A 24,640-nucleotide genomic window follows, 5' to 3' on the forward strand; every position below is an offset into this window, starting at 1 on the left:
CACCTTTGCCTATCCTATCTCTTCCCCATATGACAAAACTCTTTTTACTCCACCCCAGTTGGCAGTGCATGTCCCATTCCATACATTCACCTGCCCCTGTGGTTTACCTCTATTTTGCCATTCATGGTATCTCATCCCTTGCATCCTTATTGCGTCCCTGGGTACCTGCACTACCTTCTGCCTTTGCCGTTCCCAAGAATATGTGAGGCTTGCCTCCTGCACCAGTTTCCTACACATTGCATATCTTATGTTGCACCATACAGTCCCTGTAGCACTTTGATCAGCCTCTTGCCTTCCCTCCCTCTGATGTCCTTGGAGGAAACAGTGAAAAATGGCACATTTTGGCACTTGGAGCAGTCTCAGCTCTACATGGAGCCTGTGTAAGGAATAGTGATCATGTTGTTTAAAGGCAGTTTGATTTCAAAGATGATTATGGAAGATACCCTCCATTTTCAGGACAGTTTCACGAGTTTCAAATCCTGGAATCCTTAGGACTTAGCAAACTCCCCAAAATTGTTGTGTACATGAGCAGCTAAATTTATAGAGCTGGCAATGCTCTTTCCCTCAAGACACAGCTACCATCTGTGATTGCAAAACATGTAAATAGCTGGTTAAACACTATTTCTATTGTTGTGAACTTGTCTCTAAGTTCCATTTAAATTGGTGCCTGGTCTCTGTGAGTGAGAAAATGTCTCAACTCCAGTTGCAAATAGTACAAGCTCTTCCAACTGGGTGTTTTCTGGGCTGGCAAAAGTGGCTGTCCCCATTCTCCAGCCTGGGAGTTGCGGGGGAATCCAAATAAAAATAGAAATTAAAATAGGGTATTTCAAACAGGCAGGACAGGGCAATTTTAAGTGCAGCAGAGCTGACACTTTGTTCATTAATTCTAAAATTTAACTCACTGGTGTTTCCTCTCATTGCCTGTCTTATCTGGAGGTATCACAGAGTGGTGGATTTTTTTCCTTGAGGATTGGTGTTCTTCCCTTTGGCACATATAATGACAGTTCTTCCCTTATCTAGCATGTGCCACTGGCATTAGGCCATCAAAGTATCTTGTTGTAAACAAGCTCCGTGTTTCTTCTGCGATCCCATTTGGCAGCTAGCTCTCCCCAGCTGCTTCTGCGGCAGTCAAACCCGGGTGTTATATGAGAAGGCGGCATGCCTTTAAGAACCAGTCAACAATCTTTTTTTCCTTTTTGAGGTGAAAAAAATCAAATTTTGATATATTTTTTGCATATAGGACTTGTGAAAAGAGGCCTATTGTTTCAAACTGATCAGTGATAATAAGCAAGTCCTCAGCAGCTTTCCTAGCCTGCTCACGAGGCAGAGAGGTTGAGTGACTCTTCAGTAGTTGGGCTGCGTTTCTTTTCCAAAGGTGACTCTAAAGCCAGTTAACATACACCTGCTTTTCTAACTCCTCCAGGCTGTGAGCACTTCGAGATGAGAAACAAAACAAATGTCATCTGGGACGTTCTCTGCTCTGTGCTTAAAACATTTCTTCCAAAGGGTTCACTTTGGAGTGTTTAACTACCTCATTGTCTTTTGTTTCAGTAGCATCACCAGGCTTTGGTACCATCTTTATCACTGGCTGCACTGCCCCAAAGTGTGTGGCCTCTTCTGAGAGACTTGATAATTTGTTTTGTAGTAGAATTCTTCTGCAGTCAGATGGGAAACCAGGGCAAACACCTTAATTTAGCCTTTCCAGAGTTTATTCGGAAACAATCCTAATAGCCACAGTACTCGTACCTTCCTATGGCCTCTTAACCCAAAAGATCCCCAAGTGCTTTATTTTTCCTGTGAGTCACTTCCCTGCTGTTTGACATGTGGAACTGCTGGAGGAAGTCAGCAGCAAATAAAGCCTTTTCAGAACATGTCAGGATGAAGCCAGATGTGAGAGTTTGATTGCACAGAGAGAATTTCAGGAGGCAGAATATTATTTCATGATCTGCAAATTGTCAGGACAGTGGGTGAGACCTATATACCAAATATAACAAATATCATTGAGGCATTTCTTTGACTGCAAATCACCAGGAACTTCACTTGCTCTCTCATGTAAAAATGCACTATTTGAATCTGGTGCTGTGATCCTATGTAAATAAATTAAGGCAAGAAAATATAACCATTGCTAGTTTAGTCCTGTATTGTGAAATAGCTCAACAATAGGATGCACTGTGAGACTGAAGATCAGAAAGCATGGAAAGATGTGTTCAGTCCTTTTCCTGTTTTCTAATGTCCTTCCCTCTCACACCTCCATTGATTAATCTTCCATGATGTGTATACGTGGAACTTTTAAGTGCTTGGCAGCGGCACAAGATTATTCTTGAAAATATAAGGAGATTTTCTACTGCTCACCTGCAGGGATTGGTGACAGATACCCACCGTGTTTATCCAGTGGGTCTAGCATCTCTTCCTTAGGCTACTTGGAGTCTCTGTGATATCCAGTCAGATGTGTATTGCAGCCACGTAATACTGTGTCAATGACCTAATTTATTTTTATTGTAAACTGCTGGGTTAGATGAATGACACATTTTATTAATGGTTGTCAGTGGAGATTTATTCACGCCACTCTCAGAACTTTACCTGGAGCTGAGACCATTTTGTGACTTTCACATTGAATAAGAAAGGGCTCTTTAATCCCAATCGATCCAAAATAGAAGCTTTTATTTTTATTTTTCCTTTTCTGTTTTTTCTTTGGTGACAAAGGGGAAAGAACTGTTTGGAGACAGCTATTGTATATTTGTCTAACTCTGCTCGGCAGTAACAGATGGGCTTCAAGAGGCTAGCTGAAGAAAATAAAATTGCATTTCCTAGCAGACAGGGTCTGAAGCCTTGAAAATCATGGATGATTTGCAAATCTCTAAACTCCTGTTAGTGTTTATAGTGAATAAATTGCCCCACATATTTCTCAGCTGGAGAACATGGGGTGCTTTTCTTCTTGATCTGCTTCCCCTGTAGTTGCCAGCCCTCCCCAGGGTGACTGGAGGAGGTGACAGTTTCTGGAGAGGCCAACCAAAGTAAGCCAGATGTGCTTCCTGATTTCATTCTTGTCACCAGGGTGGTGTTGGGATGCTTTTTGCTGGAGCTTCCTTTTCTGATTGTATGTATGTTTATATGTGTTCATGACCCACACGTGCAGTGTGAAAGGCCACGCATGGTCATGCCTTACAGAAGCATTTCTGTGCCGGTAATGGGCCACTTTGCACACATCCAAGGGCTCAAAAGGCTGTTGCAAAGAATCTCAGTTACAGAAAGTATCCTCGTGGTGTCTGGTTCAGTTGGCACACCTGGCCTCCTTTGCACGTTGCAGATCTGATTTCGGCAACCTGGCCCAGCCCAGTTTTCTTAATACAGTGTCTTGTAGCATACATATCCCTCCATTCACCATCAACTGGTGGCAGAGTGTTCTGGCGATAGGAATGGTGCTGCCACATGGGACGTAATTTATTAGTATGCAAACACCTATTTTGGTTATGTTAAAACATTAAATAAAATGTGTAAAGGCTGATCATTGCAGTACTACCTTCCTTTTTGTTGCATTTTTATATCATGTTTTGTGTTTGGGTCGTTATAACACACAGACCTGCATTTGCAGTTCTATGGGACAGCGCAAAGATTAATTTCTGGGAAATGTTTCTAAGTATTATTTGATGTATTGCAACTCCTTTGTATTACACCTGCCATTGAAAAATGATGTTACAATGAATGTACATTTTAAACAAGCTGCTAACCATGTAACCTGGGGATTGGAAGCAATCCCCATTTTACATTCACTTGCATGTCTTTTAGTGTTTGAAAAGAAAATTGCTTTATGTTTGGAGGTATTATTTTTTCATATGCAAAGTGTTTCAAGTCGGTTACCTCATCTAGTGCACTTGCCTCATAAGTGTCCCCAGGGCTTCCTCCAACAACTCCAACAAGTTTCTCAGTTAAATTATGAGTGCAATTAATTGGTCTGGCAACGTGAAACACAGTAATGGCAAATTTCCTCTGAACAAGTCAGATAAGGAGGATTTCCATGGGACTCTTGCCCCTTCAGCTTGGTCCTTCCTAAAAAAAAGCCAGATCAGGTTCTTATTCAGCACTGCTGACTTCTGATTATTTTTATAACTAAGGACGATGTTTAGTTTTCATAATCTCCTTCTTCTTTCTTGCTGCTATTAAGTTGCCTTTACAATTAGAGACTAGAACAATTTTTGGATTATCATTTCCTTCCACTTTGCTTGCTATTTCCTGAGTCTCTTATGAGTGATAAAAATGAGGTGGTCCCCGTGTCTGCTTAGACATGGAGCTCTGCGTTGACTCTTGCTGGAGACACTGGTGGGTGCAGAGGTGGGAAGCTAAGTGGCAGGTGTACCACCTTTACAGAGCTATTGCTTCCGTCCAAGACACTAGGAAAACTGGCACAAACCTAACAACATATGAAAGCACAAATAGGGAGGAGCAGAGCACTTATCCAGCATAGGACTGGACTGTCCTATTCACCTTGGTAAAAAAAAATAAGAGAAAGGCTGTGGAGCATTTGATGGTAAGGTGCTGGAAAGAAGATGATCTCTCTGACATTTATGGTGCTGATTCTTGGAATGTGGAGATCCTGCAAGCAAGCGTGGCAGCTCTAAGACCCCTGCTACTTTTACCTCATCTGATGCTGGTTTGAAGAAAGAGCTGCTTCAGAAACTCAGATTCTAGTTTTTTTTCCACTCACTGTTGTCAATCCTGCCAGATCTTCCAGTCCCAAACAAACTTAGTCTATGTTGGCAGAGGATAATGTCACTTCCAGGATATGCTAAGGTCCTGATAGTATCCAAATCAAAGCTGTTACAGGGAAGACCGGACTACGGCTCTTGCTGTCTGTGTGCCATCTGCATCTCTCAGGACTAAGGCCTCTTCCCATTTCCAATGGAACAATTAACGTCATGTTGGGAACTGACTTCTGCTTCTCGGACTTTCCAGCTCCCATGAAGAATCTCAGGGACCAGCATATCCTTCCTTTGCATTACCTTGTGTCACGTGTTAGACTTCTGTTGCTGCTAAGCAGGAGAGAGTCCAAACCATATTTAACCAACTCCTATTCAAGTAGGAGGTGAATGTGGGTTTCTGTAGTCATTTCTACTGAGAGGAGACAAAAGCTGTAGGTAACGTGTTGTGCTTCCTGGTTTGCTTGAGAAACTTCATCTGCTGGGACTTGAGTTTGCTTGAAGCAGTGGATCTCAGGAAAGTCCCCTTCAAGCAGGTCTCCAGTATTAGGAGGCACAGCAGAAGGGCTTCCTGAAGTTGCCAGAAGTCCTCATCAATTGCTAGGGACAGAAGGTTTGAAGAAGCTGTGGAAGTTCGTCTCAGGGGGAGGGCAGCAGGGAGACGGAGGGGAAGCAGCCTGCTGTAGCTTTAAAGGCGGTACTGAGTAGGGATCTATTTGGAAGGACATAGTTGACTAAAGGGATCCAAAGCTTGTTTTCCTTGAGTCTTTTTATTCTTCCTGTATCTAATCCCTTTAGAGCCTAAGATCAACCCTTTTTTGTACTGCAATAACACTGTAATATATGCTTGCACTAATTCTTCTGGCACACTGAGCATGCAAGACCAATTTAAAGCTTTTTTCAGAAGAAAAACACTGTATTATTGTGTATATAGAAATACTGAGAGAGAATTTTAATTCTGTCTCCTGTATAAAAGCATGCATTGATTACCTGTATGTAGACCATGCTGTAAATGCTGCAGAGTACTGTAAAATCCTACACTTGAAACCACAATGAACAGGCAATGTCATCAAAACAAACAAAACAGAAGCTGTGCAATGGATTTTGTGCCTTTTTTAAATCCATGTATGTTAATCCAGACAATCGGGGGGAAAAAAAAAAAAAAGCTTGTATACTACCAAAACCTTATTAAAGAATCAAAGGCAGCACCTTGGTGATGGCTGGGTTTTTTGTTTGCTTTCTTGCTTTGTTTTTCTATTCCCTTTGCTTTCCAGTTCTGGGAAGGTGTCCCCTGCTCATCCTTGGGTACATGGGAGCACCAGGTAGGGAGATGAAGGAGCTCTGGTAGAACAGTGAGAGTTTAATTATCATTTACTAATGTGATCACTGAAAACTTGCAGTTAAGATAGATCTGGGAATAGAAACGAAGTTCTGTGACTGTTGGAGATGTGTTTCATGTACTTCGGGAAGGCCACACTGTGAGTTCAATTTACATAAATTTAGGCTAGTACCAATTTCACTGACTTGAACCCAGTCATATCACAGCAGCAGGTTACAACTAGCCCCAACTTATGTAAGTTTTTAGAGCTCTGCCTTGATGGTTACCAGCACCCAAACTGGCTAAACTTAAGCTAGTACAATTCAACACCTATGAACACAGCAGAAACAGTTTATGACATTTCTCTTGGTTTCTTACACTGGGCATCTTCCCCTGGCTGGCAGCACGGTGTGCATAGGGTGGGTGAATAGCTGTCTCCCATCAGACATCTGACAAGGTGTTTAAGAACATCTGGTAAACTTCCAGCCCCTCCACCCCCCAAAACCCCAGGGAGAAGGATGCAAAATTGTGGCTGTCCTGCAAGTAATGTACTCCTGCCTGGGCTGCTCAGTGGATCCGACCATGCTTGCCTTTCATCGCGACTCCTATTTGAAAGCAGTCTCTGCTGTAGAGCAGCATGTGGTTCAACCCCAGTTGCTGTTGGTCTGTCTGGGATCAGGCTGGAAGAGGAAACACAGCAACAGACCCTGTCTGCTTTGGTGTGAAGTGCACAGTTACTAATTCAGTGGTTTTTTGAAAGTGGCTGGAGAGGGAGGCTGCAGGCAATAGGTGCATGCCAAGGCTCTGGTACCTGGGTGGTGGAAACTTTCCCCCTTGCAGGAGAAGCACAAGACCCCAACTCTTCAAAGGCAGAGAGCAGTTTGTGCAGGCAGATGATGGTCTGGGAGGAAGAGCTAGGATTAGGCTGCAGTCTCTGACTTACAGGGTTGTATGTGTGTGAGTCCCTTTTTTCTCCTGGAAATTGTATAGAGGGTCAGGATTCTTCTGAGTCTGCCTCTAGCAGGGTCCAAAGACCATCTGCTCCATGATGAACGCCTCAAAGTGTGTTTTGGTTTGCCTCTGTAAGGCTGTTGGTATGTGGCAGATGTGTATGTCTGTCAAACACTGCAGAAGGATGCACTGATGCCATAGTGGTAACCATGGTCTGAGACACGGTTTAGAGCATGGTCTGAAACAGAACAGTAGATAGAAGAGATGCGGTGTTTCCTGGTTTTATGTTAGGCAAATATTGTGATTTTTTTTTTTCCTGTACCTTGTGGGGTTTTTGTTGTGGTGTCCCCCGTCGTCCCCCCCAGTTATTGTATTTAAAATGTTTAAAACCAAGAGATGGGAGAGAAAAAAAAAATCCCAAATTCTACAGTCTAAGGGAAAATTGATTAGGCTTAGGAGGGAAACTGTTCCCTTTCCCCCATGTCAGTGCAGAGGTGCTCGGGAGAGCAGGCTTTTCTGGTGGACACTGGGCCTGCTCTGCGCCATGCCACAGACTGCTCTGCTGCAGGGGCATAGGCACAGGCAAGCTGTAGCGTCTCTTCTCTATGCCCTCGTGAGTCGTGATCACCAGAAAGCCATACAGGCAGAGCAGGTACTGTCATCACTCTTCATTGCTGCAGGGAGCTGGGCAGAGCGTGCGTGACTTGGCATGGGGCAGGACATATATGAGCATGTTAACGAGCTGGATGCTGGTACTGCTCCTGAACCCACCAGCGTGAGTCTGCTCCCTGCTGCTGTCTGAGAAGAACACGTCTGGCTGCGTTCCTGGTTACAAGGGGACCTGGGAACTTCTAATGCATGGTTGTAAACTTGCTGTCGCAAAGCGGAGACTGCATCTTTGCTGATTTTTGCAGTATTTGCAGCATCACTGGGATGTAGGAACTTTATTGCTGCTCATATTGGTTGATATAAGTCCCCTCTGAGGATGTCCCAGTGCCAGTGATCCTGCTAATTTGAAACCCCACCAGTTTACAGTAAAGACAAACCCCCAGACTCCACTCAGCTGTTCATGAGCACAGGGGCAGAGATGGACTTGAAGGGGCTGGTTTCTGCCTCTGCTGAATGTAAGCAGCTTTTTCTCTCCTGACTCTCCTTCCTCTCTATATTCTAACTCTGGCCTCTGTGGAAAGCAGGGATATTTATTGCCTTCCAAATACATATTGTTACCCAAAGTAGTTCCTAGCCAAATAGAATTTAAATGCAGTCAAGTTTTATGGAGAGACAGGGTGTTAAAGAGGTGAAATGCACAGACTTTGTGGGGAACACATGCTCAGACACATATACTGCAATACGCATTCCTGGACAATTGACTGACAAGTCAAAAGAGAGTCAGGAGTAAAGATCTGAACCCAAGCAGCTGGGAAAAAATGGTTCACTGTCCAAGGACAGGCAGCGTGTCTTCTGAGAAAGTGAGGAACATAGGCAGAGATCAGAGCTTGCTGGTAGTAAAGGAAGTCCTTTTGACTCAGATACAACCAGCTCCAGTGTAGCTCTGCTCACTCACAGTCTTGGTAGCTTTTTAAAATGGGGTGGCTGCCTCAGCTCATGGCATAGTTCCAGCTTATAGTGGGGGGAGCCTAGCAGAGGGCTGCCAAGATGATTAGGAACTAGAAATGTATGACATGAGGAAAGGCTGAGAGCTGGGTTTGTTCCACCTTAAAAAGGGAAGGATTGGGGTGGGATTTTATTTCTTCCTTGATGAAAGGATGATGCCAGACTCTTCTCAGAGGTTCACAGTGAAAGGTTGAGATGTGATGGACACAAGCTGCATGAAAGAAAAATTAGGTATAGGAATTAGATATAAAGAAAAACTTTTTCACCATGAAGAGCCTCAAACACTAGGACAGGGTCCCAAAGATATTGTGGGATCTCCATCCTTGGAGATACTCAAAACTCAGCTGGACAGGGCCTGGAGAAGCCAGCTCTAAGTTGGTGCTCCTTTGAGAGGTGGTTGGAGCAGAGACCTCCAGAGATTCCTTACACCTTTGTTACTCTACAATTTTAAGATACAGGCTAAGCCTCTCCACTCCTGATCTTCTGGCATCTTCCCACAGTTCCTCCCCATTGGTACAGCAGAGCAGAAAAGTTCTTCTCCAGCCTTTGAGGAATAGTCCTAGAGCAGCTGAGTGTGCTGTAGTACAAAAGACACATGATGACTGTCAAGAGAGGACACAAGCTTCTCTAGTGAGGGATTCAAACTGGGAACATCTTGTTCAGCAGGGTTTCCGCTTGCAGCTAGCTGCTGATCACATTAACTCAACAGTGAAGACAGTCTTGGACTTCGATGCCCTAGGACAGTCTTCCTTGTTAACAGCTTCAGGTGATGATAGTAATGAAGGTAAGAAAACATGTGTTAAAATAATATTTGACACGAGACATTTCAACGAAGTTTCTTATAATAGGGTTTGTGGTAACTTCTGTCCTCCATATTTTTTGGCCTATTTATGCTCTTTGGATTTTTCTCCATGGTGCATTTACAGTGGCAAAACAACCACAGTCTCAGGCTGCTTTAAGGAATGCATTCTGGCAATTTTGGGGTACTGCATGCAACAGGTTAAGCAGTCCAAGTCTCCTAAAGGTAGGTAGAAGCCAAGCAATCACTGTTGTGCTTAGGGTGCAGTGTCCATGCAGGGAAATAGAAAATACATGGGGAAAATGAAATGACAGACAGAAAGGCAGTCCATTTTCTAAATACCACAAGGAATTTATACAGCCAGAGGTGGAAGTACGTGGAGGTTATAAAGGCATCATCTACAACACAACTCAGTGACAGCAAAGGGGGACCAGAGCAGAAGAAGGAAAGAACCATTATTTTTATTACAGCAACGTCATGCTGTCCAGCTCCATCTCATACCTTATTACTTAGTGCAATCTCATCTCAGAAAAACTTCTTGCAAGGGAAAGAGCTGTTGAGGAAAGAGGAGCTGCTGGAGACAGGGCTGCTGGTGGGACAGACTGCAGGGCACGGAAACCGTATCTCTGGCCTGTATAGGATGTGCACTGCAGGACTGCATTCAGTTCTCCTTGATCAGAAAGCAGATGAGATGACACAAGCTCCTAAGAGCTGAGAGGAGATTTGAAGGTTTACATATGCAAAGAGAAACCAGCGATCCTCCAACTGTACCATCAACCACAGCATCTAGAAAATGGGGTGAAGTAGAGCAGCAGGTGAACTGTTGTTGGGGATGGGGTACTCCCCAGTGGGAGGTTCAGCACAAGGCAAGGTGTTGGTCAGGGCTTCTTTATCAGGTCGCAGTCCCACTAGGGATGCGCGTCTGTTTGATCAGGACTCCAGGGACAGCACTGCAGGTGTATTTCTTGGGAAAACCAAATCCAGCCAACAGGCAGAATCCAATCTTAGGATGCTGAATGGACTAATTTCCAAGAAATGCCTGAGGGAGGAAGCCAAGTGGGTAGTTTGCTTTGCAAAGGGTGGTAAGTCCCTCTTACCAGTCCAAGTTCCACATCTGTCATCCTGATAGAAAAGGTAGAGTAGGTCAGTGAAAGCACAAATCAGGCTAATACAGGGCCATCTTCAGGGCCAGGCTTCAGCCTTAATGAAAGAAGAGAAGAGAAGAGAAGAGAAGAGAAGAGAAGAGAAGAGAAGAGAAGAGAAGAGAAGAGAAGAGAAGAGAAGAGAAGAGAAGAGAAGAGAAGAGAAGAGAAGAGAAGAGAAGAGAAGAGAAGAGAAGAGAAGAGAAGAGAAGAGAAGAGAAGAGAGAGAGAGAAGAGAAGAGAAGAGAAGAGAAGAGAAGAGAAGAGAAGAGAAGAGAAGAGAAGAGAAGAGAAGAGAAGAGAAGAGAAGAGAAGAGAAGAAGCTTTGGACTCCAGAGACATTGCCAAAACCAGCCTGTGTTTTAATTTATAAGATATAAAAAGAAATATTAAATGGGTAACAACTTATCATCATGCATAACAGCTTGATGCTGCCTACCAATCTATTTGAAATGTCCCTGTTACACATGAGCATAAAGCTCTTACATTTTTCAGGCATACTAATAGGGCTGTTGGTCTGCACAGAATAACATGCAGATTTTCAGCACAATTTGAAATTGTGTCATTGGACTTAAAAGCTATTGAGGGCTTTTTTCCCCCCCCTAGAGACAAAAAGATCTGGTCCCATAGCCAGGTGAATGTGCTAGCTGTTGGCAGCTCTGTAGCCCACTTAGTTAAATGGGTGCTTGTTTAGTTGTATAGCCTAAATATCCCCTGACACTGTCAAATGCTGCTTGAAAACGCAGATGTTTGGAGCCCTTCTGTTCATGATTAGGACTTTTCAAGGGTAACATGTGATGCATTATTGACTGGTTGAGTTTATGGAGAGGCTTTTGTTTTCCGGCCCTCTTAATAGAAGCGTGACCTAAATGGTTTTTTAAAAATCCATTTTGCGGAGTGGTGCTGCTGTGGTTTTCATTTGCAACCAATTGTTAATTAGGCCAAACTTCGATGGGCATTTCCTATTTATTTTGCCCTTTTTTTCTTGTTTGGTCAAGTGTGTGCATGTGTGTGTGAGATGCTGCTTTTCTGTTAGTATTTGCAATCATTTCACAGCGTACTCCTGGCGCCTTACGGGCAGTCTCTCCACCACAGACTGCTGCTTTAGAAACACTGCCTCCACCAACTGTCCTGTCCTCCCGTTGCTTTTAATGGTTGGACACCCCAGAGTCTAATAATGATCCTTTATATGTCAGCTTTCATGACTTACTTGCTGATCATTTTAGTGAAAGCAGAAGCCTGTAGAAAACAGAATTAGGAGTTACTGGAGGGACGTGGGAGCAGAAGGGAGGGACGAATAGCACAGCAGTGGAACACAGGAGCCTTACAAGGTTTATTGCCCCAGGGACAATGGGGGATGGTACTGGAAAGTGATCAGGAAATTTATCTAGCCCAGAGGGGCCCCTTGAGTTCACTGTGGCCTGGGCATAAAAGAGAGTTGCTGAATGGTTCCAGTAAGGAAGGAGTGAATATGTAAATATATAAATACATAAATACTGAAGAAGATTGGGAAACATGAAAAATCCTGAGGAATTGCTTGCAAACAGCTCTTTTAGGTCCAGGTTAAAGACTCCTAACAAAGGAACTCCTTTGGTGCATTTTTTGCCTTCATTGATACCTATCTGTGAATCTCTCCTTTCTAAGGTTTGTACGAATCGAATGATTGAGTGATCACTGCTCAGGCATGTATTTTGGAAGTGTGATGGACTAGATGCTTTCTGCTGATGCTTCCCACTGCTGTTGATCCTGATGTCTTCTGTGTCAATGCTATGTCTGAATATTAACCCTTTTCATTTGTCTTCTTGCAGGCATATATGCTGAAGTCATTTGAAATGAATGGTCTGCCCAAGGCGGTGCCTTTAAGTTTGCCTTATCAAGACTTCAGAAAAGATGTGTCAGACTACTGGGAAAAGTCTAAGGTATCCCAGCGGATAAAGAAAGTTGATTTCTCAAATGTTGTCTTGACTGCTCCTTGCAAACCTCTGGAACCTTATCTGGAAATGAATGGAAAAGAGGAGGAGGAAGAAGACGAGGAAGAAGATGAGGAGGAGGAAGACGAGGAGGAGGAGGCAGAGGAGGAAGGGGATGAGATTGACATGCACAGTGGTTCCAGCAGCGACCTGAGTCAGAAAAGCACAGAGCGCAGCCAGGAGTGCGCACCATCCACGCTCCTGGCTGATGACCAGAAGGGATCCAAGGGTCGAGCATCCACTGCTGATGGGGACCTGGAGCTGGAGGAAGGCTCAAAAACACTAGTGCTGTTTTCACCAGGTGATCTGAAAAAGTCTCCAGTGACCACAGACTTGGCTCCAGAAGTTGATCTGGGCACTCTTGCTGCACTGACACCTCAGAGCGAGCGGCCACAGCCTATGGGTAGCCAACTAGATGTATCCGAGCCAGGGACCCTGTCCTCAGTCCTTAAATCTGAACCAAAGCCTCCCATGGCAGTGGCTACAGCTTCCTCCCCCTTTACCAAAGTTGAGCGCACATTTGTCCATATTGCTGAAAAGACCCACTTAAATGTCATGTCTTCCAGCGGCCAGCTGATGAGGCATGAGGAATACTGCCCTCCGGGCCAGTTTGAGGAGGTCATTATCGAAGAAGAGCTGGAGGACAACCTGGTGCTGGTAGAGAATGGAAGCATACATTCAGGGCTAGAAGGGGCAGAGACAGAGAGCTGCGCACTTTCGGCTAATCACATTGAAACCACCTCAGAGACAGTGGGGGAGCAGCTGGCCCTTCCCAATGGCATAGCAAAGCCTCCCGAGGACAAACCGGAGCTCTCCGACAAAGTGGCACTCTTGTTGGATTTGGAAGAGCCTGGCAAGATGGTTAAGAGGGAGCCTGACCTTGAAAAGTCACCATCGGTGGCAGAACACCTTAAGCGAGCAGAGACCTTCCTCGACACACCACAGCAGGGCCCCAGAAGACCTCTGGGCTCCAGGTATAGAAGTCGGATACCTATTTTGTTCTCTGAGGAGGACACCGGCTCAGACCTTTCAACTTCACTCTCGGCCAAAGAGAGGCTTTATAAGAGGGCAAAGCAACCTGACTTGGCTCGCCTAGTGATGGAGAAGAGACAAAACCGCCTCCTTCGGTTGGCCTCAGGGGCCTCCTCCTCAGCATCCTCCAGCGATGAGAGGCGGCGGGCCTCAGAAACCCTGTCGGCCACCGGTTCTGAGGAGGACACCCACGACTCTGATGACTCCATCCCAAGGAAGGCAGGGAAGGAGAAGGCTGTCCTCCTGGGGAAAGAAGAGAGACCCATAAGCACAAAGAGCAGAATTCCTCGGCCCATCACGCCAGTGAAAACACTGCTAGAGGCGGTGAAGTCTGAGAGCTCCATGGCCGTCGCGATGGCAGTGCTATGTAGCTCCCCGCAGGATGCAGCTGTTGCCTACAGGTAAGACAAAAACAGTGAGCAATGCAAAATATTGGACTTGTTAAGGAGGTGCAGACAGGGCTTTGCTCACCTCCCACCGCTTTACCCATCACTTGGCTTGAATTCGTGGTCCATCCCTGTTTCCTACAGTCATTTCAGCTCACCGGTGTGTGAAATTCCCACCTCTCTGTCTTCTTTGGCTCAGTCTGGCCAAAGGGCCAAGCCCCTCTTCACTTGCCCTGGATTTGAGGTCTTCTTCCCTTCCATGAGCTCTTTCATTTGGTCTGATCCTGCTAATAGCAGATCCCTCGTGTTAAGCTCTCAGTTTTGCAGCATGCTCGGCACGGCCATGACTCTGCAGGGAGACCTGGCCCAGCTATTGCAATTAGAGCTGCAAGGGCTGCAAGGTTGCCAGTTGTGATTGCCTCAGAAGATGGCCAGCATGCGAAGAGCTAGAGAGAGGGAGGACCACATATATGGGCTTTGGCAGTGACCTGGAACAGTCTGGGCCACCTCCACGTGGTCTGAATTCTGTACACATCCCTGTGCGTTGATTTTTTTGGAGGTACCTGGCTCTCTATCAAATAAGCACAGAGATGTAAGTGGAGGTGGACCTTCTGAATTCACCAGTGTTTGGCTTTTCTGCCTGGCCTTGGGGCTGGAGGTCCAGCCCAGGAGCAGAGCTGCTGCTGTGGCTCTGCCACAGGTCCAGCAAATTCTGCTCTTTCAGAGATGTGGGGTGAAAGGAGGGGATCCCTATGGGTTGGTTTCTCTTCCAGCACAGTTACCATCAGAGGCCAACTGGTGCAATCCAGCTCACGCCCATGTTCCCAGATTGTATATCCTGCCTTGAAAGAGGTTGCTGCATCCATGCTTCATGTTAAGAAGAGTCCCAGATATGTGCTATTGGCCAAACCACACATGCGCGTTGTCCCAGAGGGTGCTGGAGGATCAGGGCAAACGCTTACTAGTTAAGAGCATCAAGAGTTACAGGATGGTGTTCCAACCAGTGCCCCATCTTGTTCACAGCATAGCTCCTGTCATCCTGGTGCTGGAGACTCCTTGTCATTGCCCAGCAACATTCATCAAACCTGTCAGGAGCCCAGAGCCCCTTGCAGAAATTCCCCTTCATCCTCCCTCTTCTCTTCCCTTGCAGGCTTCAGGCACAGAGACCAGCTGGAAGTGTCCCAAACGAGTGCCGAACAACACAGATACAAAGTCGGCTTCCTCCTTCACCAAGCTCCACTTCTATTCCTCCACGGAGCAGCTCACGGAGGTCCAGCTGTGCATCCCCTCGGAGCCCTGTCCTTCCTTCAAGAAACCCCAGTGCTTCCCCGAGAAGCCAGCTGCCGCCTCGGAGGGAAAGTCCTTCTCCCTGCCGACAGCATAAGCCAGGGACTGCTCTTCAGCGAGTTCCTCCTTCCCCCCGACCTCAGCCCCCAGCTCAGGCCCTGGGGCCGACAGGAGATTCCCTGCCCTCTCCTGGTGTGGCCAAAAAACGACAAAGAGGAAAAACCCAGACTCAGAGTCCAGCAACCAAAGGAAAGCAGGTGTCCCTGGAAAGTAAGGCAGCTGCCAGATAATGATCTTCTTCTGCCAGCCCAACAGACTGGGTAACTTCTGCATATAGTATACACTTGAGATGCTGCAGCACAGCCTTCCATGCTGGACCCACGAGTGTATAGCAGTAGCTGTACTTCAATGCTTCACTCACTCTCACCCCACACCGTTGTGATCAGCTCCCACAGGCCTGAGAGCCTCTGAGCCACGGAGCCTTCTTCAAGGGAGACATCCAGCCCGCAGCTCACGCTTGCTAATGCACAGCACCAAGCAGCGACCCAGGCAGCCTGCCTAGTGCCTGACCCTCCCTCCTCCCCAGGCATTCCCCTCTCTCTGTTAGCAATACCAGTCGCCAACACCAACCCTGGCTTTGGAAAGAGGAGCAGAGGTGACGAGAGCAAGGCCTGCTGGAGAGGAAGGCTCCTGTCCTGTAGGCAGCTCCCTCTTCTCTCCTTGCTGGGAAAATGCCAGCCTTGGCCACCACCATCTACCTGAGTGTTGGCTCGCCTCCTGCCACCTGTGTTAAAAAGGGATTGTCACCAGCTTAGCCAAGAGGGATGGATGCGTCCTTGTGTGCTGAGATAAGAGCAGGGGCAGGGTGGAGGGGGCTCTTCTCTCCTTTCCAGAGATGCCTCTGCAGGTGGGAATGGGAGACAGGTAGGTCTTGCTGGATGCTCCTACCTGCTCCAGTATGTCCCATAGAGGAGGCTGTCTGGCATTGCTGCTCAGCAACACTGCTGCTGTTTCAGCAGATGCCTGTGTGGTGGGTATTTAGTAGGGATGTATTGGCAGCTTGCTGGGAAATCAAGAGCGCTTGCTAATTGATGTAGAAGGGAGCACACTGCAGCCGCTTCTGTCTCAAATACCAAACTGTGATCTGTGGAGACCACATCTCCCAACACGGGTGGTTCCTCTTGACCTGAGTGTGGTTGGTGCCACAGACCTGTAGTCCACCAAACACAGCTCCATCCTGAAGATGTGAATAGTCACTGGATGCCTTTAGCTTGGGTGCCCCTTGCACCTAAATTCCTTGTGCTTTATTGTTACGCTCTTGGTGTTTGTGAATTTTGGCACTGTGGTTGAAAGTTCCCCTACACGGCAGGGTGGGAAATTATTATTCTGTAGTATACTCAAAAGCTGCTGCTTTGCGAGGAGAGGTTTGCTGGCATGCCGTAGGTACCTTGTGCATTTCTATCCGAGAGTACAGTGGGTTGAGTTGCAGAGGTCGGGTTTATGTCGTTCTCTTTCTCAGTGCTCAGCTCTTCCACACGTTGCGTGAGAACTAACAATGTGAACGTAAAAGCAAGGGCCATGCTCTTCAAGTAATATTATCAGAGCAGAACCTTAGCGCTCAGATAGAACTAAATCAACCAACTTTTTAGCCCCCAGACTAATTAGGAAGGTTTGAAAGTGAAAGCCAGGAGGACTGATACCTGTCTGAGCTTGATGAGATCTTGAAGTAGTCACAAAATTTTCCCCGGATGCCACAGCGGGAAACACTCCACACCCAAATACTTTGGGCTTCACACCATTGTCATGCCTAAAAGAGGCTTTGCATGAGACAGAACAAAAATACAGCTGCTCTGTACACCCATTCCCGCAGCTGCAACTAGCTGCAAATATTTACTATCTGCAGACAGCAAAGCTTGATAGAGGAATCTGGACAGTAATAACCTTGATTCATTTGAACATAGATACAAACAGTCACACTGATGGCCATCAAGTCTGAGGAATCCTGAAGTTGTTCACATCTCCAGGAACCGTTCTGGAAAGGAGCATGAGAACTGTGACGGGGTGGCTGGGAGCACAGGCTACTCCTTGGACATCTGAACAGGGAAATGTCTAGAAATAGGTGACAGGAATTACCTCTTTATATGACAGTCTCAGTGTTGCCAATGCTAAGAATTTATTTCATCTAGCTCAAAGTGTTTGCTGTTTTCCATTGATGTTGTTCACCCTGGTAGAGTAAGAAGCACAGCTTCTGGTCTAAAAACATGCCCTCATCTTTGCAGAGAAGCATTGGGAACTCCAAGGTCAGGTTGTGGTTTGATGGACTGAGCTGATGTTGCCACCAAAAGCAGTGGTCCCTCCAAGTTCCAGCTGCTTCGTTGGACTGTCCCACCCCCTTACACTGGGGCAGCTATTTGGTGAAGTTTCTGGAAATGCTGATCCAACATGACACCAAGCACTGTGGTTTGGTTTTCATCTGGTTCAGCTCATCAGTCTGGTTCAGCATTTGGTCACACAGCAGAAGTGGGGGAAGGAGAGGACAGAGAGTGTGACCACTTCTTCTGGTGGCACTATAACTTCATGTGAGTTTGAAGCGTAGGTCAGACTACAACCTGAATATGGCCTGCATGTTTAGAAGCTAGAAAACAGAATAAACCCAAATACACACTCTTTCCAGAAATATAAACTGTAATGGCACTCCTATTAATTTGTCAGGGGACTATTCATTTTAGAGTGCTCAGATGGTAAGACTTTGTTGTGAAGCTTTTACCAGATGCTCCATCCAGGTTTTAGATGCACATGCCAAAAATGACATTGAAAGAGCTTGGAAAGAGGGCTACAGGACTATTAACAGGGTTAGCAAACCTCCCTTATCATGGGAGGCTAATAAAGCACAATCAATGTATTTGTTCAAGAGAAAGTTGAAAGGGGAGTTTTCCATGGCCCAGCTATACCCGTGTCAGGAAGGAAACTCCAGCGCAGAGATCTTCCATCTGGCACATGAAAGCAGGGAAGACGGAGTAGCCAAGAATGGCAGATGAAGAAATTGGGCAGGCTTTTAGTTGTGAAGCGACTGTCCAGTGAAATCCTTCACAGGAATGTGGGGACTTTTTCTTATTAAAAAGTTTTTCTGAGAAATCTAGCTGTCTTCTAAGAGGTCTTTCCTACCACAACCCAACCACAAGTAGCAGGCAGGATGCTGGTGACACCAAGGTATCATCTATCTTTGTGGTGCAGTAGATTCCTAGTCTTGCTGGACACAAGCCAAAGCTGTCACATGTTGGAGAGCCACCAGACAGGTCCCACAGGTTTCAGAAAGCCAGTGAAATATTTCCAGCATAGAAAATAACAGCCGTTTCCAGTGTTGTTTGACAGGGCTGGGCTGAGGGTACAGCTGGGTCCACAGAGATCTGGGACTGGCATGAGTTGTCTCTCCTTGTGGCTGTGCTACCAGCCTCCCTGCCCCGGCACAGCTCTGTTTCCCAGCTGTCACTGGCACAGAGGGGAGCAGGAGAGTGCGTCAACAGCGTGGTGCTCCCCCGGTCATTTTGGATGAGAGTGGGCTGCGCCATCAGGTGCAATGGCAGTGAAAGTTGGCTGACTGCAGCAATGCTTTCTCCCCGGAGAGTCTGCGCAGGAGCTGCTGGGCGCTGTCACTGAAAGGTTTCCAAGGGTCGTTCCTGCAAGGCCTGACTGTCCCCATGTATCCCACAGGTTTGGGTCTCTGGACTTTCCCCCCTTCCCAGTGGCAAGTGATGCTGTGATCTTGGCTGGATGTCACACTGCCTCTTTCATGCCTTCACTGAAGTTATTTTTACAGGAGGTTTGGTGCTGGGCTCTTCCAGTCAAGTGGGTATCAAGAATTTGCTAACACGAGGTGGTCCTCAGAGCCGCATTTCGCTGGCAGAACCGGTCACAGGGCGCTGCCTGGCCCAGGCATGCTCATAAGCCCCCTGTTAGCAGCCCACATGCTGCAGGAGGTGATGTCTTGATCCTTCTTTCAGGTGTCAGCAGAGGGACTCAGGAAAGCCCCTGCCTTGCAGGTGCTGCTCTGGATCTCCTCCCCGGCTCTGACTTTCAAGGTTCTGCCCTTCAATTGATCAATGGTGAGTGTGACCGCAGGGTACTCCCATCACTGGGGTGCTCAGCACACCCTGGTTGCAGAAGCTCCCATTCCTCTTGTGTGTCTTTCTGGAAGGATTTTTCTGGGAGGCAGGTGGACCATCAGTGATGCTCTCTGCTAGTGTTACTGTGCAGACAGCCCTGCAAAAGGGTCAACAACTCCTCTGCATCCTCTCATCCTCTCTTCTTCCTCTACCCTGCAGGGAGGCTGGAAGGGCACCTGCCATAGTTGGAGCAAACATGGGAGATCATGTTTGGGGGCAGGAGGGGATGAGGCCTGTGACATTAGGGAGAAGTTAGGTGGTTGAGGGATGCCAGATGATCCAGTCTAGCATCGCAGGACATGATGGGCTGTCACATCCCAGAAAGGCGAGAGAGGCAAGACCCTGCTGTTCTTTGCCATGAAACCTGGTGTGCAAGCTCTGTCAAGCCTCAAAAGATACCAAGGGCTGCTCAAACACTGCTGTTGGTGTGTGGCTGCGTCCTTACTTCACTGCAAAGAAGAGAAGATCAAAGAGAAGATCAAGCTGACCAGAGCAGAGGAAATGGCTAGGAAGAATAAAGAAAACTGTTTGGGGTCAGGGGAGGAGAAGCAGGCTTCCCAGCACTTTCCCATGTTTGCAGGAATTTCTAGGAACAGCCTGACACTACGTGGTTCCCCATCGGTGTCTTTGCTGCAGGGTCTGTCCTGGCCAGCTGCAGATGGTTGTGCCCATGTGTGTTTTGAGGGGACTCCTGGGACAGGCTGCCACCGTGCCTATGTCTGTGTGTGCATGCGCATGGGTGGTAGGAACGGATAGGACTTGTTCAGGGGAGCATTGTGGGGTCCTGTGTGTGTTGGGAGCATAAGTGTCTTTGGGACTGCCTAGTATGAAATAAAGCAAATGCTCTGCTCAGAGTCTTTGCTTTGCTGAGGTCTGTGAAGGTCCCGCCTGCTTTCTTATCTGCCAGCTGAGAAGATGGCACGCTGGCTGGTAAAAATGAGTCAATGGCTGCTGTCTGGCCAGGAGATGTTTGCAAAGAAAAAGGGATACGGGAGGGATGTGCCAAGTGGTGGATCTGAAAGACAGCTCTCAGCGCTAAGCCAGTGTGACAACAAGTTATATGAGCGGAGGGAGCAAAAGGACCAATGGCACCAGTCAGACTAATGCTGTGGAGGGGCTTGAACACATGGATGGAGCTGCTTAACTGATTTGTCTGGTTGGAAGCACAAACACTTCTGCTTGTTTTGGTGCAAAAGGTGTTTCTGTAGCAGACCTCTCTGAGTCAGTTGTGCTTGGAATCTGTGAGAGGCAGGAGACTTTGCTTGCCCTTTCTAAGTAAAGAATATTATAATAGATATATTATTATAACAATATAATATAAGTAGTGCCCATTATATATAGTGGCTAAAGGTTGAAAAGGATCCTGCTACCTTCAGAGAAGTGCCCTGATGCTGTGTGACTTCTGATGTGTGCAGGACTGACTGCTGTGTGCGGTGGATGTAGAGGGAGGAACAGGGTACCACTCTACCAAAGTGCACGTGAGCTGTGAGGCTCCACTCGCCCGAGCATGAACCAGGGGCAAAACACCCCAGCTTGGATGGCTGGCAGCCATCATGCTTGCCATCAGAGTTGTAATAACTGGTGGACTGCCACACATCTTTGTGTGGCATGGATCGAGGTCTGGAGAGTCCCTGCTCACATGGCTGCCCTTGACTAACACTAGCATGGTTTGTCTGCTAGTGAAATGCTTCAATCCAAAGCAAGTTGTGTTGGGGCAAGAAAATCTTTGATGTTTCTCCTTTCCAACACAGAGGTATTTTCTCAGTGTAGATCCTCTGTAAGAAGATGGCTAAGTATCTATTGCTGACCAGCTCCAGTAGCAGCTCGATGGTCCCTTAGCACACGTCTTTCTTCTCTGTATAGTTTACTGACCCATAGCATGATCCCACCACTATTCCATGTGCACAGACACCAATGCCCACCTAAGGCCTTGCCCCACACATGAATCAACTGCAGTTAAATTAACCTTGTGAACACAGTAAAAGTCCCACTGTGGACATGAATTTCAAATTAATTTCTTCTGGCTTAACTGAAGCATGCCCGTGCTCCAGCAGTGCTAGGCTGGTTTCACAAAGCACATGGGAACCACCTGGGAGTTTGCAACCACCTTTGATTCCATCTGTTTGCCAGCTACTCTGACATCTGCACACGAGGGAGAGAGCTTGGGTTCCTGTTCAGGCCCTTTCCTCTTGTGGTGTGTGCCTGTACCACTGATACTGGGTGGGTGCCCATGGGCTCCTGAGGTTCTCTGCAGAACCCTGAATGGTTTTGCTCTTCCTCAGCCTGTTGCTGCGCTCTGAGGGGCTGGGACCATGCTGATACTAGCAGCAGAGCCAGCTGACAGTAAGACAGGTTGGCAGCATCTCCATGAGCATTGGGGTTTGTGTCTTTGTGAGGCCAGAGAATAGCCCTGGTTGCAGGCTGTGGTGAGCCATAATCCTGAGCACAGCCAGAATCCCATGAAATGACAGTGATTTGTACGCCATAACTCTCCTGTCCCCTCATTCTTAATATACCTCCTCTAGCAAATATTGTTTTCAAAGTCACTGTGTACGCTCTGCAGGTCAGTCCCTCTCTGGCTGGGGGCTTGAAGCCCTCCTGGATTTCTGCACAGCTTGAGGCAGACTTGGCCGCCAGCCTATGCAGCAGGCCCTGCACCATACAGGCTGGTGTTCCAGATTAAAAGGAGGAACATTATCCCTTTTATTTCTGGAGCTGCAAATGTCTGGAAAGCAGGTTTGAAGTATGCATTGATGCCCTCTGTGCTAAAAGGAGGAAGGGAGCTACCACAGCAAATCTAGAGGTGGGTTCCTGGTAGGGACCAAGGTGAGAACTCCTCCTGCTCTTAGCTCCTTAACCAGAGGGGGCTGCAGGGGTGAGATCTCTGCTTTGGCGAGGGTACTGCTGGGCTGGTATCAGCATGGGGCATGCCAGTAGCTGCTCTGCCTATGGCTTGCCTTGTATTGCCTCTGCCCTGAGTGCAAGGAGGTCTGACACAGGGTTGCTGGAGGAGGCAGGGGCTGACGTTTACTCAGCACTTGGGTAAATGGCTGCTGGGGTGCAAGGCTCTCGAACCATCACCTGCAGATGGTGTGATGAGCTCTGCAGGACATGGGGGTTTAGGCGAGGAGTCCAGGCGTAACTGCGTATGAAAACCAGTGTCAGCGACGCTGCTGTGCGATGGGACCTGGGCTGCTTCTTCTCCAGACAGGAATTGGAGCTGGAAACGCAGATAATTTTGTATATCTCCTTTTAACACGATAGCATGTGACTCTACACTCAGACATTGTATCTGGCGCACCGATGTTGTTTTCCTTCGCCTCTGGCAGTCTGGCAAAGTCTTTTGGCCTGGAGACAGGACTTCTGCTCCCTGGTACTGCCTGCCTGGAAATGCGACTGGGTCCCAAGGCTAAATCTCTCTACATGTCTTCTTTGCATTCTTTAGGAAAGCAGCTGGAGAATGTTTACACAGTGCAAACAGAATGTACAACTCTGATCGAGGAACCACAATCCGGTTCAACTGCATGGCAAATTTCTTGGCCATAAAATCTGGCATGCATCACAGAGGCCCTGTCTGTGTACAGATCCACCTGGCATTTGTCATAACTTCAGATCACATCTTAAAAAAAAATAAATGATGATGCCATTTCTTGTTCATATCAGACACAGTTGTCATTAGATTTGTTATTAAAAGGGGATTCTTGATCATGCCATTAAAAGCCTGTCTACCTTTTCATTGGTGTCTTCTCCCATTTATTGGTGTTGCCACATGTGAAGCAGAAATACCACCTGAATTGCTGGCAAGGAACCTTGGCTACAATTGTGCTCAGGTTTCATTCCAGCTGTGTGGCAGCTGTGGCCCCCACTCCTTCTCTGAAACCTCCTGCAGAGCTGTGCCCCAGGTTGCCATATAATCTCCCCACAAGGTACGTTATTTTCTCCTACATTATGACAACTCAGTTGGCTGTGACCAACCCCAAAACACATGCTGGCAACGACCAGGAGCATTCCCTTGTTTCAATACGAGCATCAATGATGCAGCTCCTGCTTTGTGCATGTAAACAGGTATGCAAAAGCTCAGAGCTGTCTGATTTGCTGGTAGCCTTTCCGTGTGCCAGAGTGGTAATGCTGACTCTCTCTTCTCTTGTGGCTTGTGATTCATGCAAGCAGGCGAGGTTGGAGGAACAGCTTGGAAGAATGCACCAGAGCGGGGCTATTGGTATTCCTGCAAGTGTTTCTGCACCATAGACATGTTCCTTCACCATGAATCTTGTTCACAACCACACTGCAGGCAGCAGGCTCAGCTATCCACTTCCAAAACAGCATCTGTCAGAGAGCAAAGCCTGCTTTAATAAAAAAAAATGCTGCTTTTAGGGTAGGAGCCTAGATGCCACAGCTAAGTACCGTTTGTGCAGTTGTCTGCGGGACCCACGCCTGTTGGGTCCATGCAGTCCATCTGGGACCTGCCTGGGGGATCTTCACTGAACTCCAGAGCTGGCCAGGGCCAGTGTTTTACACGACTGGACTCTTGCTCTTCTGCTTTATATGGTCTTCCCAATTTGAGCACCACTGGGATCATTACAATACTTTACTGGCCCCGTCTGTACTCTGCGCTGAGACCAGCCAGCTAGGGCTGCAGTTGGACCTGCACATTAATATCCTGGAAGTGGAGCAGAAGCAAACCAGTAACTTGGCACAGTTTTACTTCTAATACTCTCTGACAGTCTGCCATTTTAAGCCGAGGACAGCTCCTACAACAGTCCTTTCACCATGTGCAAGTTGCCTAGTGGCCATCATGTGGAGACCACATCCAGGTATGTGTAGTACAGTTTCTTACCTAGGTTTGGGAAGGGGTGGTAGAAGAGAGATCAGGGCAGCTATGAAGGATCATTTTCATCAACTGATAAGTTCATACCCCTTCACCACCTTCACTTGGGCACCTTTACTGAGCACTCTGCAGGCAGGATTAGACACAGCTTACAAGCAGACAGCCATCCTTTGTAGCCTGACGCAGGTAGTACACGGCTCGAACGCGTTACTTGACTAAACATTCATAAACTCACGGCCACCTTGCAGGCACACAGCAGACGTCTGTCTGCTGGCAAGTGGGTGTCAGCTTCCGTGGCTCCCTGAAACAGGCTCATTCTCCTGTTGCTCAGTTGCCATCTCAGTTTGCTGCTTTTTTTGAGGGTTTTGTCTGTGAGTCCTCGTGCTGCTCAGTGTTACCATCTCAACAATTCTACTTTTGCCTGTGTTTTTAGTTTTCCTCTCTGGCATTGCTTTA

General features: G+C 47.2%; 1 protein-coding gene across 4 annotated transcripts in view; it reads left to right on the forward strand.

The window, feature by feature from the left end:
* Window positions 1-23,020, forward strand: part of TTBK1 (tau tubulin kinase 1) — a 118,277-nt gene extending 95,257 nt beyond the window's left edge. For 3 of the 4 annotated variants that reach the window (XM_072857151.1, XM_072857152.1, XM_072857153.1), the window contains 3 exons: window positions 12,327-13,921; window positions 15,057-15,463; window positions 19,195-23,020. In XM_072857151.1, coding sequence (XP_072713252.1) covers window positions 12,327-13,921; window positions 15,057-15,463; window positions 19,195-19,421 — 2,229 coding nt within the window. In that variant the 3' untranslated portion in view covers window positions 19,422-23,020. Of the gene's footprint in view, window positions 1-12,326; window positions 13,922-15,056 lie in introns of all 4 variants that reach the window. The other variant, XM_072857154.1, reaches the window with a different exon arrangement.
* The last annotated feature ends 1,620 nt before the right edge of the window (window positions 23,021-24,640 follow it).

This window comes from Ciconia boyciana, chromosome 3 (genome assembly GCF_034638445.1).
Source record: "Ciconia boyciana chromosome 3, ASM3463844v1, whole genome shotgun sequence".
NCBI classification, from domain to species: Eukaryota; Metazoa; Chordata; class Aves; order Ciconiiformes; family Ciconiidae; genus Ciconia; species Ciconia boyciana.